This window comes from Zonotrichia leucophrys, chromosome 18 (assembly GCF_028769735.1).
Source record: "Zonotrichia leucophrys gambelii isolate GWCS_2022_RI chromosome 18, RI_Zleu_2.0, whole genome shotgun sequence".
Lineage (NCBI taxonomy): Eukaryota > Metazoa > Chordata > Aves > Passeriformes > Passerellidae > Zonotrichia > Zonotrichia leucophrys.
This window is the reverse complement of record NC_088187.1, coordinates 4,908,863-4,926,604: the sequence shown is the minus strand read 5'-3', so window position 1 is coordinate 4,926,604 and position 17,742 is coordinate 4,908,863. Positions and strand designations below refer to the sequence as shown.

Below are 17,742 nucleotides of genomic sequence, written 5' to 3'. Positions count from 1 at the left end.
CATTTTTTTTTCTTTTATTCTTTTTTTTTCTTTTCTTGAAGATCTTGTTATATCCTTTTCCTTTTTCTTCAAAGGGTGTCTGGTTTGTTTTGTGTTACCTGAAGGAAAGTCTGGAGAATTTGACTGTGAGTGACATGAGAGGCAAACTGCTCCCAGTGCCATCTCATCCGTGGTGCCACTGCTGTGGGAGCAGGCAGGATCAGGGTTAGCCTATTTTTTAAGTCTCACCATTTTTCATCCCTTTTTTCCTTTAAAAAGCTGCTTTGTTTTCCTCCTTTTAATCTCAAAACAATTTTTCTGGAGCAGAATAAAACACATGCAGCAAAATTAGTGTTCATAAATGTCTCAACCTGGCTAAATATTTGAACATGGTTTGGGATGTGCAGTGGGGCCCAGTGGAATTAGCAGGGATGAGCCAAGGGAGAGGATGTGCAGAAATGTATCCAGGCTGAAAGCTTGCAAGTTGGAAACTTTACAACTTGGAAACTGAGAATAAGCCCAGCCTGTCACTGAAACATCCAAAGTAATATGATGAGGCTGAGTAAAACTTGTCCAATCATCTTTTGGTGGTGACAAAATAAAAGTGGCTGTTATTTTTTGACCAGGCTTCCCAAAGTGGTGGTCAATCCTCTGAGTGTGTCAGTGTTGAAGAGATTTGGACAGTGCCCTAAAAACCATTTTTTAACTTGGTCAGCCCTGAAGTGCTCAGGCAGTGGAGGATCATTGTAGGTCTGTTCCAGCTGAAGCAGTGTATTTATTCTATTTTGCTCAGTGTGTATAAAAATTGGATTTTTTAAATTGCAGCTGTGCTTTAAAATATTTATAATTCCTTAAAACTGTTCAGGTATGGTCTTGATGTCCAAACGATTTGGGCTTTGGGCAGGCCATTGCAGCAGAAATGTTTCTGTTCTGGGTGTGGTGGCAAAGAGCTTTATCCCAGTGATGAATTAATGTTGTTGACTCCCTGATGTGGTTTAGGGGGACACCTAATGCACCTCCTCCCCTCCCAGAGCCCCTCTGCCTGCCTGCAGGGATCCTGTAGGTGCAGCAGAGGTCTAGGATGGATCAGAAACACAAATATCCCATCCCATGCGCCCTGGATGCAGCAATTCCACTGAACTCAGTGAAGGTAGTCCAGATTTTCACTGATATAAGTGGAAACAGAACCATCTCCCATTGAACTAAAACACTGTCCAGCTGCTTGGTAACACTTATTAACTTTACATTTTGCAGATACTGTATATAAACCTGGCTTATGTCTTTCCTAAGTGGCAGCTGGTATAAACAGAGCATCGTGGTGCAGCATGAAACATGTGAGAAGTTCCCCTTGGAAGTGAAGGGAAGAGGTTTTTATAAACAGCCCAATTCACATTCAAGTGCTTGAAGTGTCACACTTGCTGCAGTGCTGAAATCTTGGCACTCCTGGTGCAGGGAAGCACCAAAAGTGTGTGGATGGAGCATGGAAATTCTTCCCTCTGCTCCTCTGCTGCTGAGATCTCTGAAATCCAAGGGAGGTTCTGATCAGCCTGAGGGTGTTTTATTTCTCACCCCCATGGCGGTTGTGCAGCACAAACAGCAGCAAAAAATCAGAGCATCATGTTCTCTACATCCTCCTAAAATTAAGTTTTCTCATGTTTCACTGAAGTAGGAAAACAAATTGAAATTTTGGCTGAGCAGGACAACTTTCCATGAGAATTAAAGTGGCAATGTCTCCTCTTCATTTGCATTAGCAAGAAGGACTTGCCAGGCAGTATTTTGTATTTTTTCTCTTTAGGAATGGTGTTGCTGAGTTTGGAGGTTTGAGACCAGAGCTGAAATTCCTTTCCTTCTCAGTGACCATCCCTATACCAACACAGACAGGCTTTCAAAGCCCAGTGGGTGTAATTTTTTACAGTTTTAGTTGAATTTACAAGTCCTGAAGGCATTAAATCTATTTAATTTTATCATCTCTTGGCAGTATTTGGCAGTATTTAAAGTTGTTTTAAGTTTGGTGGGGTTTTTTTGTGCTTTTTTGTTGTTGTTTTGTTTGTTTGCAGGGTTATTGTGGGTTTGTTTGTTTGGGGTTTTTATTTTGTTGGTGTTCTTTTTGGGTTTTGGAGTTTCTGTTTTTGTTTTGTTATTTTTTTGTTTTTTTTTAAGAAGATTTTTTTAATCATGATATTGGCTGTTTGGCTAAAATGCTTCAGCCACTTTTGGGAGATCACAGCTTGCTGCTCTTCTCCTAAATTCAAATTAGAAGAGATGACTTGATGCTAGTGGATATGATGTGAGTAACCATCACAACATAAATATCCTTTTATAGATGAATTAGCCTGTTTTTCAAGAGGCTCATCATTTTTCATCAACTTTTTCCTTTAAAAAAGCTGCTTTTTTCTCCTTCCACTCTCAAAACAGTTTTTCTGGGGCAGAAAAACACATGTGCATGTGTGCAAAATTCCTGTTCATAAATGTCTCAACCTGGCTAAATATTTGAACATTTGCAGCTTGCCTGCCTTACATGCTGCTGATAGAATGGTTTCCTGAATCAGATTAAAAGGTTCTTTCTGAGATTTTGCTGATTTTAGGACTTGGACTTCATTACACAGATCCTCCTGGTTCTAGGATTGGTTTTTATGTAGGATCAGCTTGTGGAGTGCAGTTTTGAAAAGTGCAGAGATCCCCATTTCCAAAAATATGAATATATGGTATATATTTTATAAGAAATAGGAATAATTATTGTTGATACACTGATTTTACTTAATACAAAGCTAAGTTGGGTAAAGCCCTATGGGGAAATCTGATTTTACTCCTTTTGATCTTTTTTTATGCTGACGTTGTACTTGAGTTTCAAAGCTGTAGTTGTTTGTCACTGTGATAAACAAGCAGCACACACAAAGTTCTTTTTTCTAATTCTGGGGAATTTGGGGGAAATAATCTAAATTCTATGAAGAAATGACAGGGAAATAATTATTTTGAAATATGTTTAACCACAGTATTTTTAAGATACATTGTTATTGTGCTTTTTTTTTTGTGTGTTACACTACCTTTTCTCAGAATTTGTAGTTCACAGACCTGAAACCTCATTTAAATCTTAATCATTTTTAGCAGGATGTGTGGGACAAACAAGGGTGTTTATGTTGAGTGACCCATGGAGCTCTCAGAGATATAAATCACAGGAGCTGCTTAGCAGATCCTTCCCAGCTGCTGCAGCCGTGTTCCAGCACAGCCAAAACTGCTGCTCTGTTCTTCAATTTTAAATTGCATTAAGTACAATTGTAGCATCTGCTTCCTCCACTGATTTTCAGCTTCTTGGCAAATGAAAAATCAACATTTTCTTTTCTGATTCAGTTGGTTTCCTTTAGATAGTTATTAATAGTTTTTCTCTGATATTATAGCAAGACCCTTTAATGCAGATGCCCTTACTATTTATTGATAGTAAGTACCTACTTATATAGTAGATATCTACTGCCTTATATATAGTAAATATCCACTCTCTTTTTGGTGTGAATATTTCTGCAGAACAGGATAAGAAGATTATATTTTAAAAATAATGTAAAAAGTCTTTTCCATATGTGTAGCCCAACTGGATTCCTCTTAACTCTTTGATCATTTTAGCTGCACTTTTCTTATTACCAGATTAATGTTTTGTGCTAAAACCTTTTTTTTTTTTAGAGGTGATTTCTTAAAAATTTAATTTAATCTTAAGAGAAAAAGAATTCCATCAGTTTGAGGATAATTATAACAGTGAGATTATAGGAATGCACAGCTCCATGGGGCTCAGGCAGGCCCTTCAAAGGTGAACTGGTGAATTTAATGCCCTCTGGAGCTCCTCTGTATTATTAGAGATGCTGCCAGAGACCCTGCAGGGTTCAGCTGCCCCATGGCAGAAATTCTCCCTTGTGGAGAGGGCTGATTGCTTTTTATCTCCACCTTGGGCTGAACCTGGGCCCAAATCCTCATTATTGCTGATTTTATGTTGTGCCAGTGCAGTGGTACAACATAAATCAACAGTTTTCAGTGTGCCTTGATAATTCACACCAACTTCTGCTTGGAAGACCTGAAGCTGTTAATTACGTTCTTATCCCTGAATTCTTTAAAAATATAATAATGATAATGATAATGGTAATGATAATGATAATAATAATAAATGTGCTGGTTAGATTAAATTACTGTCTGAGCAGCAACTGCTCCAAAGCAGGGACTGGAAATGCCAAGTTCAGGCAGAATTTCAGAATTTTAGGACTGAAAATTTAGGAATTTTAGGAATGAGTTTTAGGTGATGCACACCCAGAGGTACAGTGTGACTTCAGGCTGCCCATGGTGTGAGAGTTTGGAGGTCACACTCAGTCACAAATTAATGAAATATTGGTCGTGTTTCTGACTGGGAAGCAGGGGAAGAACCTACAAAATCAAATCCCACATCTAAAGCCATCAAGAAATTATTAGGGAGGCTGAACCAGGAGACTGCAGAGAGGAGGGAAAGCTTTGTAGTGCTCTCAGCTCTGCTTTGTCTCAGCCTTTTACAGATTGATGGGCACTTAATTTCTGTCTCTGCAAATGCTCAGGGTTGGCTGAGGTCTTTCCAGCTGTGTCTCCTGCACTGTTGAAAAACAAATTCTTGTAGGAGACCACTGGGTTCTGGATGAATGTATTGAGTCCCTTTCATTATCAAAAATAAGTGTGTGTGTAAAAGCTGTTGGTGAGGTGATGGGGTGTTTTACTCTCAGTATGTATCTATTTCATTGTGAGATACAAGATTAGAGACAGTGTGCAAAAGCTAAGATCTTAAATGAGAGAAAATGAGAGAAAAATCTAATCTAAGCTAATATCTTAAATGAGAGAAAGCTGAGATCTTAAATTTCCCCCCTGTAAAATCTGCTGTTACAGTTCCTGCACTAGCAGTGACATTTCTTTTTCTAAATTACATTTTTGTTTTCAGTCTTTGCCTTGTTCTCCCATTCACAGTTTTGAAGGGTTGCAGAACTCAAATCAAACACTCTCAAGGCACTGGAATGCATTTGGTGCTTTGATACTCCCCAAAGACTTGCAATATGATGGAAGACATGAGGGAGAGATTTAGGCTAAAGTTTGCTTTGATTTCCTAAAGAAAACATTCTACTATCGCAGCTGTTAATCAGATAATCACAATCTGTAGTTTAAGATCTGATCTAAATTTTCTCTCTTGCCTTTCTAAAGGGTAAAAGTCGATAGGGGAGAAAAACCCCACAAAATAAATATAATTTATATTGGAATAAATACAGCGAGTTTGCATGAATATTTAATATTTCTCCTGTGGGTCTTTTGCATGTACATTAGCACACAGCTGAACTTCTCAAATTCAAAAGTGATCTCCTTCCCTGCAGTTTGATGCTTGTTTATAAGGTGCTTATATTTCTTTCATTTAACTGAAGGTCATGTGTCCCCCACTTCCAAGTTGCATAAAACTTTTATAGCACGAGCTTTTATTGGAAAAAGAGAATCAGTGAGCATTAGGATGAAGGATTTGTTACACTCTCAGATAATCCTGAACACTCAGAAGTATTTCATGTTTCTCTCTCCAAATACCTGCATTTTAAAATTTGCTGAAGCTGGGATTTGCCAGGAGGTTTACTCACATTTCAGCTGAATATTAATTCTGAGAGCTGGCATGTAGAAAAGTTTCATGTGCTGCATTTAATGGGAATTTGTTTTCCCCTTTGCCAGCACATTTTAGGGAAGTTTATTAATTGTGAACAAGCATCATGCACTTTAATAGCAGGATAGATTTATTTTTCAGTTACACATTATACAGGGAGACACTTCTGATGTCTATATTGTCATCTGTTAAATGTTAAATCTCTTTAAGTTAATTTTATTAAATCAATGGTAAATCTATTAAATCACTGTTAAATCTGTTAAGTCACAAATATGAAAGACAAATTCAGTTTTCATCCTGTGAAAATTCGAAATGGCATGTCCACAAGTCAAATGGAAAGGTAATTTTTTTACTTATTTTGCATGAGCATTAGTCAGTGTTGTTTCTTAGCAGATTTCTTGTTTGTTCTAATCACAATTTAGAATGTGCCAATATGACTTTAGGCAGATTTTCTTTCTTTTGTAGTAAAACCCAAGCACAAACAGTAAGCCAAGAAGACAACCTCTTGGTGCAGAATGCTTTATTTTCCTGCATGGAGTCATTCTTCCATTGTAAATACTTGACTCTAAATACTGGAAAACCTCCAAGAATTAGAGAAACTTTTTGTAAAGACCACTTTTAGTAGCCTAAAAAAAACCCCAAAAAAACCAACGAAACAAAACAAAAAAGCTGTAAGACATGCTAAAATCATACAGGCTGTTTCCTTTGCATGCAGCTATTGTTTTGGCTCCAGCAGTAGGTTAATTCATCGTCATTAGCAGGGAAAAGCTCTAAAAACGTCCAGAAGAATGGTGCTTGCTCTTGGCCATTCAGCTACAAAGCAGAGATATTCAGCGCTGTGGTCGGCCCTCAATTATCCCACACAATGGGGCTGGCAGGAGCTGCCTCCCAAAAAGCAAAGGCACAGCCAATTCAATCCATAGGAATTGGGCTAGAAACCCAAAGTTAATATATTTGCTCGTAGCAAGTTTGTAAACAGTTTTGCTTTCAGCAGCAGATTTTAAGGAAATGTAATAACCTGGGTAAAGAGCAGCCTGCTCTTGTGAGAACCCAAGAAATTCCTCTGGCTGCCCTGGAGGACTCGAGACCCTGACAGGGAGCTCAGAGACCTTGGCACAGAGTCAGAAACACCTGTGCCTTCGATTCTAGCCCTTAGAAAAAACAATTACCAGCCTTATATGAAGATTCACAAGCCACGAAAGTTTAAGTAGAATGATAGTGAGTTTGTTACAAGATAGAAAAACAGAATTTTGAGTTTTTAGAATGGGGGTTGAGAAGCCAAAATGGAGGGATCTGGGCGTGCCTTGTCCTTCTTTCTTCTTCTTGTCCTCCATCTTCTGAGTGATGGTGGCTCTTTTGGATTGGTTTAGAGACAGACTGTCTAACATAGGTGATAGGTATTGGAAAATTATTGTAAATAATGTACACATAGTTTTTAGTATAAAAAGCTAACACCACCCCAAGGGTTTGTGTGCCACAAACCAATTTGCAAGGCAGACCTCAGTGAGTCAAAGAAAGAATATTATGGATAACAGCAAATAAACAACCTTGAAAACCAGAACAGAAGAATCCTGACTCCTTCTTCAGCTGCTGGGCTAAGAAAAGAGACTCTGGCACATCTCAGAGTCATCCTGACCACAAGGACTCTGAGATGCTCTGTGCTGTCTTTACCCAGCATTTCATTCTTTGCTGCAGCCAGACAGGAGGAGGTGATGCCCTGCTGATACACACCCTGGGTTTCATTCCAGGGGGTGGATTCACTGCAGAGACTTGTGTGGTACTTTCTGGGGTCCCCACTGAAGGGAGGAAATGAATTTGACTCCATGTTTCTAGAAGCTTAATTTATTATATGATACGATATGTTATGATTGTATTATATTATATTACATTACATTACATTAATTACATTACATTATAGAATACCATACTAAACTATACTAAAGAATAGAGAAAGGATATAGACAGAAGGTTAAAAGATAATAATGAAAAACTCTTGACTCTCTCCTCAGAGAGTCCAACACAGCTGGCCATAATTGCCTAATAAGTAAAAGTAATTCACATGCAACTAATGAAGCAATTACTACATTTTAAAGCAGCAAAACACAGGAGAAGCAAATGGGATAATATTGTTTTCCTTTTTCTCTGAGGCGGCTCAGCTTCCCAGGAGAGAAATCCTGGCAAAGGAATTTTTCCAGAAAATATGACAGTGACAGACTTGGTATGAAAATTTTATTTCATAGTAGGGAAATGTTATTTGTAAAAATTTGATATTGTGATATAATGTTGCATAGCTGTAAAGAGGACTGTTGTACTTTTCTGATAGTGGATGGCCTGGTGAAAAGCACTGGATGTGCAATAAATTGAGAGGAACCAGGGAGGTTGTTACAGCAAAATTCAGCTTTTCTCTCCAGCTTTCCTCCCATTACTTTGCCCTTTGCATTCAGAGAAAGCATCATCTCCCAGCTCCTCTCACTGGCTCTGCTCTGTGAGACATTCCAGCCTTCACTCAGGCTTCAAATCCAGAGGAAATCACAGGGAGCTGAAGGTCATAAATTGTCCAGGAGCAGGAATACCTTCTTGGAGGTGCTGAATGCTCTCTGCTTTCACTGGCATTAGCAGCTCTCAGGACTCTCTTACTTTTTTTTATTAGTTTTGTTGCTTAGTAGAGTTTGGGATTTACAATCCTAAATACCACTGATTTTCAGTCAGGCCTGCACCAGAATTATTGTGTATTCACCAGCTTTTCTGCACAGAGAGGCAAGGTATGGTTTGTTTCAATAATCTGCTTTTTGCTGTGCTGGATTCCAGCTTCCTTAGAGAAGGATTTTCAGCTGCTCTCAGAGCTTGCAGTGATGAGGTGACACAAATAACTCCAGTTATTTCTGCAAGCCCAGGAAAGGGTACAGCAGTTCAGTGCAATATAAACCAACTGCATGGAATCCATTCCACACTGGCTGCTTGGCTTCCTAAAAGCCTCATAAAGCTCATTGTAGTTACTTTCTTTTGAAAAATCCTCTCTGCCCATACTTTTCTGAAGTAGGAAGAGTCTTTTTTTCTCTTCCCTTCCCTCTGTACCTTTTCTCTCTCACACACACAGACCTGATTCTGGGTGTAAACCTGGTACACCCCAGTAACAAGGTCTTGGTACATTTATTGCTGAATTAATGCTCAGGTATTTTAACATCATTGCTTCAAGGTCAGGAGTGATGCCCTTCAGTCTGTGCTCTGCTTACAGAACCACTGTGGCTCTCCCCATGGGATTTATTTTCTTTTCTTTTTACCTTCTAACGTGTCAATGTATGCCCGTGGATATTAGAAAGCTTCATTTGTCTCAACAAATATGTCTAATCCTTGATTTGTGGGGATATAATTTTGAAAAATGCTGTAGCATGAGTGGAATTAAATGTGTGGTGTGTTTTGGGGAATTAGCCCCTTGCTTTGGAAAGCCTGTGATTAAATTGAATCTGTTGCTTTTGTGGGCTGCCTGGTTTCCCCTGTGTGTCCTGCATGATATCTGATGTGATAAAGTTGTTTCACCATCTGCATATCTGCTTTTATCACTGTTAGACTTTGATTTGCTGCTTCAAGAAAGAGAACTTTCCTTGAGAAGTTTCTGTAAACACACAAATGCCTTTCCCTGTGTTGGAACTGAAATTTTGCACTGAATGCTGGCATGACCTGCACTGAGCATCAGTGGGAACCAGAGTTCCATGTGCTGCTGACAGCTTTGAAACACAACAATGAAAGTCACTTTATCAGCTCTTTGTGTTCTTCAGATTTATTTTCAGAGGATCTGTGTAACACTTGGATGTAATTCGATAGCCAAACAGTGAACAAGAACAAATCAGGTTCAATTACTTGCTACTTGATCCTTGGAATAAACCCAGCTGGTTATAAAAGTTCTAAATAATTTTGTAAATAAGATGCTGAAATAGGAATTTGTGTCCATCGTCTGTAGATGGATTCCAGTTAGATTATGACAACACTGTTCTTTAGGAATTCAAACCCTGAACAGATTTATACCTTCATATTCTGATTTTTAACATGAAATATTCAATATTTAGATTTTTAACAGCATACAGTGTTCTGTAATTAATAACAAGTATTATTAACAAGCATTAATCTTTCAACCCAGCTGTGTGTGAAAGGTTCACAGGTCCAACCTGCTCTCAGAATACTGAATTAATTCCTCAAGGAGGTCTGGAAACCCACTGGTGTTCCAAGGTGACACAAGACATTTGTTAAGCACAGTTGGAGGATATTTCCAAGAAAACTAAACATAGTTGATGGCACCATCATTCAAATTCTGCTTTTGATTGATTGTCAAGTTAAGACTAGCATGTCCTCTTTGTTTCTCTCATTCCAGTCCATGCAATCTAAAAGATTTATGGATAAAATCTGGAGTGTCAGTCTCACAAAGTGAGAAGTTGCAGTTTTTATCACAGAATAAGGCAATTTGACCATTTTTTAACACCTTGGCAAGAGTTTATGACAAGAATAGACAAAAAAGAAATACAGAGGAAACTTTCCCATCAGACTAAACCAAGGTGAAATATAGAATTTCCAAAGTGCAAAAGGTTGAGCTTATTTTTTTTTTCTCTGGAAGATAAAATTTCAAAAGCTCTGGAAGGTGGTTTTCAGAAGTTTGGCAGATGCCTCAGTGTTTCAGAACAGTTGTTAGTGTTTTTCCTGGCCAGTTCTCCTCCCCTCAGAGTGGGTATTCAGAGGATGCAGTTTTATGTTTCAGCTGGACTCATGAGCTGTGGGCAGTGACCAAAAAGGGAGGGCTTGTTTTCCTCTCCCAAGCTTTTCCTTCCCTCTCCAGTGTGTCAGTGGTACTGCTACTCTGACCCCACAGTGAACTGACTCAGAGAACCAAGGCTGTAGAAAACTAACACTAGAAACAAGGAAAATAATGGGTTTTCACTGATGTGGTGCTCTGATCCATCCCGGGGTCAGGACAGTGCCAGGGTTGTGACTGGGGTGTGCAGGATGAGTGGGAGAGCTCTTCATTAATGTAAATGTGGTGTACATGTAGATTTCTTGCAGTTTTATCAGGTTAAAGATTATTTCTGGATCACCTCTACTGCTGATAAGAAGGGTTTTGTTCTCTCTGCTTGGTGCCCTGTTTTCCTACATCCTCCTGCTGATTTCTGGTTTGTTGGATCAGGAGATTCAGCTGAAGACCAAACTAACAACAACAACAAACAGAATTTCAGCTTCACAAAAGTTATTCTGACATAGGAAGGGACAAGGTAGTGTGAATTTGTCCTTCGTGACAGCAGCACAAATAAATTTCCTAAAGCCAGTTTTGATGTTGCACTGTAAGTGTTCATTTAGGAAAAGTTTATTTGCCAATTCATTGAGTATCAGGTGCTGTGCTGTGCAGGTTTAACCTTCTTGAAGGATAAGATCTGAAATCATGTGTAGCATCTTCAGTCTCTGTTTTGCCCATGTTTGCTCCTCTGGTGTCTCTGCTGAGATGGACAGTGAGCCACACAACACTGCTGGATGTAGGAGAGACATCAGTGTATGCAGTGTGTGATGGTCTGCTGTAAAATCATCATCTGTGTTAACATCAGTGCCTTTTGGAAGTTTTCTCTTAAATTTTTCATAATAACAGTAAAAATAATATTAATAAAATAATTATTTGTGTTATAAAATATTATCTTGTAATAATATAGCTAATATAAGAAATATTAATGTATTTAATATTTATTAAATATACGTATCATAAAATAATTTTATAATATATTTGTTGTAATGATAATAAACATTATAATAAGATTTACTATAAAATAATAATAATATATAATTATTTATTATAAAATAGTCTGTTCTGTCTGGTTTCACTCAAGTGTCTGTGTCATTGAACACATTATCTGGGGTGTTTGGGAGGGATGCTCTTGGCACGTGAGCACAGCTGATGGCTTGGAGCTCCAGCTCTGAGGTGAAGTGCATTCCTGATCCCTGAGGGACCTGGCAGCTCTGAGGAAATGCCATTCTGGCCTCTCCAGACACATTTCACAAGTACCCATGGGCTCGAGACTTTCTTTTGAAGTTTTTGTTTCTTTCAGACATGAGATTCAATGCAATGCCCTCTGGCCTGGCTTTTCTCCCTGCTGCTGTTTTCTTTTGGGATTACTGTTTGCTCATTGTTTGGTTCAGGCCATACTCAATTGCCCTTGTAATTAATGTGGAGCTAATAACCATGTGCTGATAATCAGGCTGCTCTGCTTTTCTGGGCTTGGTTTGACTCCTTCAGCTCCCACCGACTCTTGGCGGGAGATTTTTACATTTAACACCTCTGAACTGGAATATTTCAGCTCTGGGCAACCTGCTGATGAGTTAAGACGCATTTGGTGATAGGATTGTTCTGACTAAATATGAGTGCCTAGAATTGAAGTGTTTGGATGAAAATGAGTCACCCTAAGATGCCTTTAGGGACAGTGAATTTCTGTCATTGTGCTCCTGGGGCTGCCATGCTGTGTGCTTCACCCTGTAAGAAAAATGGGAGAATTTTGCTGTCACATTTTGATTGGATTTCTAATTTAATTAATTTGGACAATTGATTTAAATGTCTTTATTTGGTTTTAAGTCCATGTTTATCTGTGGAAATGGAAGTGGCCAGACATAAGAGTTTGTGGAGCTCCCTCAGGCTGACATCAAGAGGAGCACCTTTAAAATGAAGATGCTGAGATGCATGTGACAAATGTACACTCTGTTTAAGAACTTCACATGTACAGGAATAGTAATATTACCACTGAAACATGAAATTGTCAGCTTGCAGATCAGCACTGGCATTTGAGTGACAGCAGTTGTGAAGTTGGTTTTTCTTCATGCCCCAGGGTGTGCTCTGCAGTTCCTGTGTCTCTGCTGGAAGCTGCTGCCTTCACTTTGCACCTTGTGTTTGACAGGTTCAGTCTCCTCTTTGCCTGGATACTTCATCCTGTGCAAAAAAAAGAACCAGTTTACCTCCTGTCATCCACATTCTGGCTTATTTCACAGTTGTATTTGCAACAAGTTTGTTTAAAGCTTCAAACACCCATTTGTACAGTTCTTGGCTGTCACAAATGAAGAGATGAACTTAATAGTGGCTCCCTTTTCTCTACTTAAAGCTCTTCCTTTCCAAAAACCTTTAATTGTAGGTACCCCTGGGTAGCAAATCCACAGTACTCAGGTAATGTTTATAACAAATTGCATTTTACTTGTCCAAGCTTGATTAGGATTTAAGTGTCTTTGGCAGAAAGAAAAGATCAGTGAAAGTTCACACTTAATATATGTATAAGGAGAAAAAAAATGGAAAAAAAAATCAATGCTCAGGAATTGTAGGGTTCAGTTTAAGAACTTGAACTTTCCGTGATTCTTCTCAATTACTTCATTTCCACATTAACATCATCATTATTGATCAAGTGCCAGCTCCAGTATAATACTCTAAATTTGGAAAAATTCTTTAAGTACTCTGAATGTGTTGCAGCTTGGGGGAGAAGAGAAGGCCATGGAATTTGAAGCAGGAACCAGACTCACCTTTTGTGCTGTGGCACCTGGGAGATTCTGGTACACACTAAGAACCTGCTAAATTTCCAGCACTTGCTCTTCTCAGTGCTTGAAATTGCTGAAGTTTAGGCACAGGCACAATTTCAGGTGAATGTGTGAGGTCTGTTTGTTCCTCAGAGGCTGCTGGGTTTGGTATTTTGTGAACTAACTGGATTTTTATCTCTTTTTTTTCCCCTAGGTGTTCACCTCCCATGGGCCCACTGTGATCATGCCAACCTGGTTCTGCTCTCGGGAGTGGTTTTTCCATGTGGGGAGATTTGATGAGGGTGGAAAGGTGAGTGGTGCAGGTGATCTGGAGTCCAGGAGCCATCCCTTTGTTTATCAGCCTCTACCTGTTATTAAGGAGCAATAGGGAAAGGGTGTTGATGAAAACAGCTCTAAAAAAACCTAGGTCATACAATTTTTAAAAAAAAAACCTGTCTCCAACCAACTGGAGTGGTTTGGGAATAACTCTGGTGATGGAAAGACCTACCTAAAGTTGACATTGTAGCACATCTATTGGATGTGTCAGCAAACCTGGAAAAAGTAAAGTTTCAGACATCCAAGCTCCTCTTTGTCCCTGGAATAGATGCTAAAAACAGGTGAGCCCTTAGTTTTGTTCTGAGCAGGGTGGGTTGGTTGCTGAAAGAAGTTGGGAGGGAAGGAAGGTGAAGAATGGCAGAGGGATAAAAGTACCTTCACCTAAAGGGGAAGGTTTATATCCCTGAGAGGAAAAAAGAAGGGCCATAAAAGTATTACCACAAAAACTCATTTATCCACCTGTCCTCTTGTCAATCTTAGTCCTTGTGCTTGTCCTTGGAAGGTTTTAAGTAGCTTCTGCTCAAGGATCAGGGCTGAGAGGTTACAAATTCAATACCTGTGGTCTCAGAAGTGTTTTTTCCCTGACAGTTAGGTGTTCTTTGTCTTTATGAATTTCCTGTATGAGTTCAATTGGATTGCTTTAAGCTCATCAGTGTGTTTGTGGAATAAAATCCATGGGTGTCTGTTAGCAGTATTTATTGTGGTAGTTGAAATATGTTGGCAAATAGATTTAATTTAAACACATTTGGATCCATTTTGTGTGGTTTGGTTCTGAGAGGTTTGGCTTCCAGTGGTTTTGCTGAGATTTTAGGGCTAAAATGGGTAGTTCTGATTTTTTTTTAAGCTTTCATTTGTTAGCACTCTAAAACAAATCTGCTAAGGCTATTTCCTATTTAATTATTTAAACTACAACAGATGATTATGATGATGATTATTATTATTTTTATAGCTTTTAAATGAAGCCCTTCAGTGCCATGCAGTGTGTGTATATATATACATGTGTGTGTATGTATGAGGATATACAAATATTATTCTTTGGGCTGCCAAAAAATTATAATTATAAGGAGACAGCAGAGAGAGAACTGAATTGTTTAGAGCAGTGAAAAGATTTGCCCTTAATTACATGGTGGGTGAGTGGAAGAGCTGGGAATGGTGCCTGGCTCCCAATACAATCTACATTTACTGACCCATACTCTTTATTTCTTTTTTATTATTATTTCTTATCATTGTATTTTCACTCTCTGAAGGATGTTTGACTTCTTGAGTGTTGTTAGTAAGCTCCAGAAAGAAAGCAAGCAAGTTAAAGCAGCAGCAACAATAGAACAGCAAGCCTAATGATAAAGTTCAAGAGGTTAAGTTAAATAGACTATTGTTCTGTGCTTTTTGCTTTTCATTTTGGCTTTTTTTCCTCCTTGTTTTGTTTTATGAGTTGGGTTTTTTTTTGTTTTGCTCTCTCTGTGTAATTGTGTAGGAACTATGCCACTGGTTATTCACTGACAATCTTAATCCTGATGATTTTTCAGCCACAATGCTTGATATGTCCTTCCAGTTTGAAGAATTACCAGTGATAAGTTGAACTTATTGTTTGTCCCTATTGTGAGGTGTCCAACATGCCCAAGCTCAGACTCTGTCTGATACAGAGACCTTCAGAAAAATACCCTAAAAACAGGACAGACCTGAACAAAGCAGTGAACTCAAACCTTTGTCTTCTGTGGGTTTAGAGGACACAAAATCAAGCCTTAAATCTTGAGCATTTAGTGTTGCAAAGTATTTAACATTGCTCTAACTTGTTCATTTTCATTTGAAAAGAATCCCTTTAAAGCAAAGGAAGTGTTTCTCTGTGTCAGCAGAGCTGAGAATACTCTGAAGGGTTTCATCCCTGTAAGTTCTGACCTGAGCCAGGATCTGCATTAATCTGATCACTTCCATCTCCATTTTTGAGTCAGTGTTTATTAATGAGGCTTGCCAGTGTCACATTGCTGAAAGTAAACACAGAACAGGCCAACAAATCCCCATGTTTTGGCCTTCTCCATTTGCTGAGCTGTTTCTTGCCAAAAAGCTGCATTTCTCATTTGAAATTAAATCCAAACACCTGTTCTTCGTATTTCAGTGCTGAGGAAAGAATGGAGGGTAATTCTTCCATGGGAGAAATTATGATTTGGTGTTGATGGTAACAGAGTGGGTGGAGTGATCAAATACAAATAGATGTGCTATGGTGTAAACCTGTTTTTAATCCTTTTTTTATTCCAGATAGATATTTCTCTCTCCAGTCATTCAGGCTTTAGGTGAAACAGGTTTTTCCATTTTTCTTTTTTTTTTTTAATGAAGTTCTTTCTGATGAAGATCTGCAGTTGATGCAAGTGTATTCCTTTAGATCCAAACAAAATACTATCTTCATAAATAGTCTGTAAGAACCTGACAGGTTTTATATATTAATTAATAAAAATTAAAAATATATTAATTAACTAAAATTTTATATATTAATTAACTAAAATTATTTATGCCATCTCTGATGAATGATAATTAAAGCAGGAGTACTGAAAAGATTTTAGCAAGCTCTGATGGTGTTCTGAGACCGAGATAATACAATGGAAGTGGTCACAAGCCTATAAAGTTACATTTCAAATAGTATCCCCTGCTGGAAGAAGAGTCACATGATAAACCATGTTTTTACTTACTTTTTTTAGGAAACTAAAAGAAAATATTATTTTAATCAATTTTGGATAAAGAGTGCAGCACTTCCTTATTGCAAAAAGTAGCAGCACTTCCTAAACCCTTCAGAACTCCCATTTGCCGCTTGGTGTGTGACATTACCACGGGTGGCTTTGCTGCTGCAGTTTTTGGTGTCTCCCAATAAGTAGCACCATTGTTAAAAAGTAATAACCGTGTCCAAAAGCATCACAAAAAATTGTGCTGGGGAGAAAAATGCCCATGTTCTGGCCTAATGTGAAAAGCAGGTTTTAAAGCTGTGTCATCTGTTAGAGTGGGGAACTCCCCAGTTGTGTGCAGTGGGAGATGAGGTGCCTGTTATTAGTGAAGAAAAGTTATTTTTTCGTGATTCTGACAGGAATGCTGAGTACAAGGAGAGCTGTACAAATGAGCATTGCTGCCCTGCATGCAAGGGTGGAAAATTGCACTCTTGGCTCTCTCCAGGCAGAATTACTCTTCACATCACAACTGTTATGTGCCAAACTTGTCTCTTTCTCTAGAATTTTACCACAACTTGCTTCCAAATTTCCTGTCACCCCTGTGTTTATCCTTCCTTTTTAAGTGTATGAAAACTGAAAATGGAGTGACAGCCTTAAAGTTCTGAGCTAATCTCAAAGTGTAAACAGGGGGAAAATTATTCTTAATGAGCCCCAGATGGAATCGTGCATTGTAAAGCACCAGCCTGTCTGAATACAAACTCTGAACAAAGTGTCTGGAGCTCAGTTTCATTCTATTTTTGTGATAAAAGGTCACAAAAAACACGAACTGAGGAGGTGTCAAAATATCCTTTTGAGCACAGGAGACTGTAGGCCATGTGGAAAGCTCTGAGGTAAATGTGGCTGTTAGGCACCCACTGATGCAATTTTCCACGTTTCCCTGCCAGAGCACACAAATGTCACTCCATTCAGAAAGGCAAGTGGTTGTAATAATGCCTGAGAGGTAAAAGGCCAAGTAGGAATTTGGTTTTTTGGAATGTGAATTAAAATACTCTCAGTCTGTCAAATAAGCTATCAAGATGCTGTGGAGAAAATTTGGATAAAATACAGGCACTACTGGGGGTTTTTGGTTTGTTTTTGGCTTGATATAGTTAAGGCTGAACAGAGATCAATATTTGATCTAAAAAGCAGAGAAAAAGTGGTGGAGTCTGTGATTAATTACACTTTATGATCTATTTGAAAATTCACCCCATACCCCATGTCTAATTATATTTTCTGCTGGTCTGTTATTAAATATCATTTACAATTTACCACCTCCCTTCCATTTGACTTCCCCATCATCTTTGTTTAACTGCATTTCTCTGTGCCAAGACATTTGGATGAAAGCAACCTTTTGGAGTTTCCTTTAACCTGTTATTTCCTAAACAATAAAATAAATCCTAATGGGCTCTGGGTCCTGTAATCAAGGCAAAATGATGGAAAGGCATTTGGATGAGAGCCAAGAAATGAAGTGACAGATCTGCAGAAAGGGAGACTTAAGAATATCTTGGATAATCCTGTAGGAAAGCTATTAATAGCTATTTAATTCTTCCCACTCGCCAGTTTTAGGCTCCTCTGAGGAATTAG

The 17,742-nt window shown here is 38.5% G+C and overlaps 1 protein-coding gene across 10 annotated transcripts in view; it reads left to right on the top strand.

Annotated features, from left to right (window-relative positions):
* Positions 1-17,742, top strand: part of B3GNTL1 (UDP-GlcNAc:betaGal beta-1,3-N-acetylglucosaminyltransferase like 1) — a 107,513-nt gene that overhangs the window by 62,186 nt on the left and 27,585 nt on the right. For 8 of the 10 annotated variants that reach the window (XM_064728164.1, XM_064728165.1, XM_064728167.1 and 5 more), the window contains one exon: positions 13,350-13,445. In XM_064728164.1, coding sequence (XP_064584234.1) covers positions 13,350-13,445 — 96 coding nt within the window. Of the gene's footprint in view, positions 1-7,750; positions 7,833-8,257; positions 8,377-13,349; positions 13,446-17,742 lie in introns of those variants that run through there. The other 2 variants (XM_064728169.1, XM_064728173.1) reach the window with 2 other exon arrangements.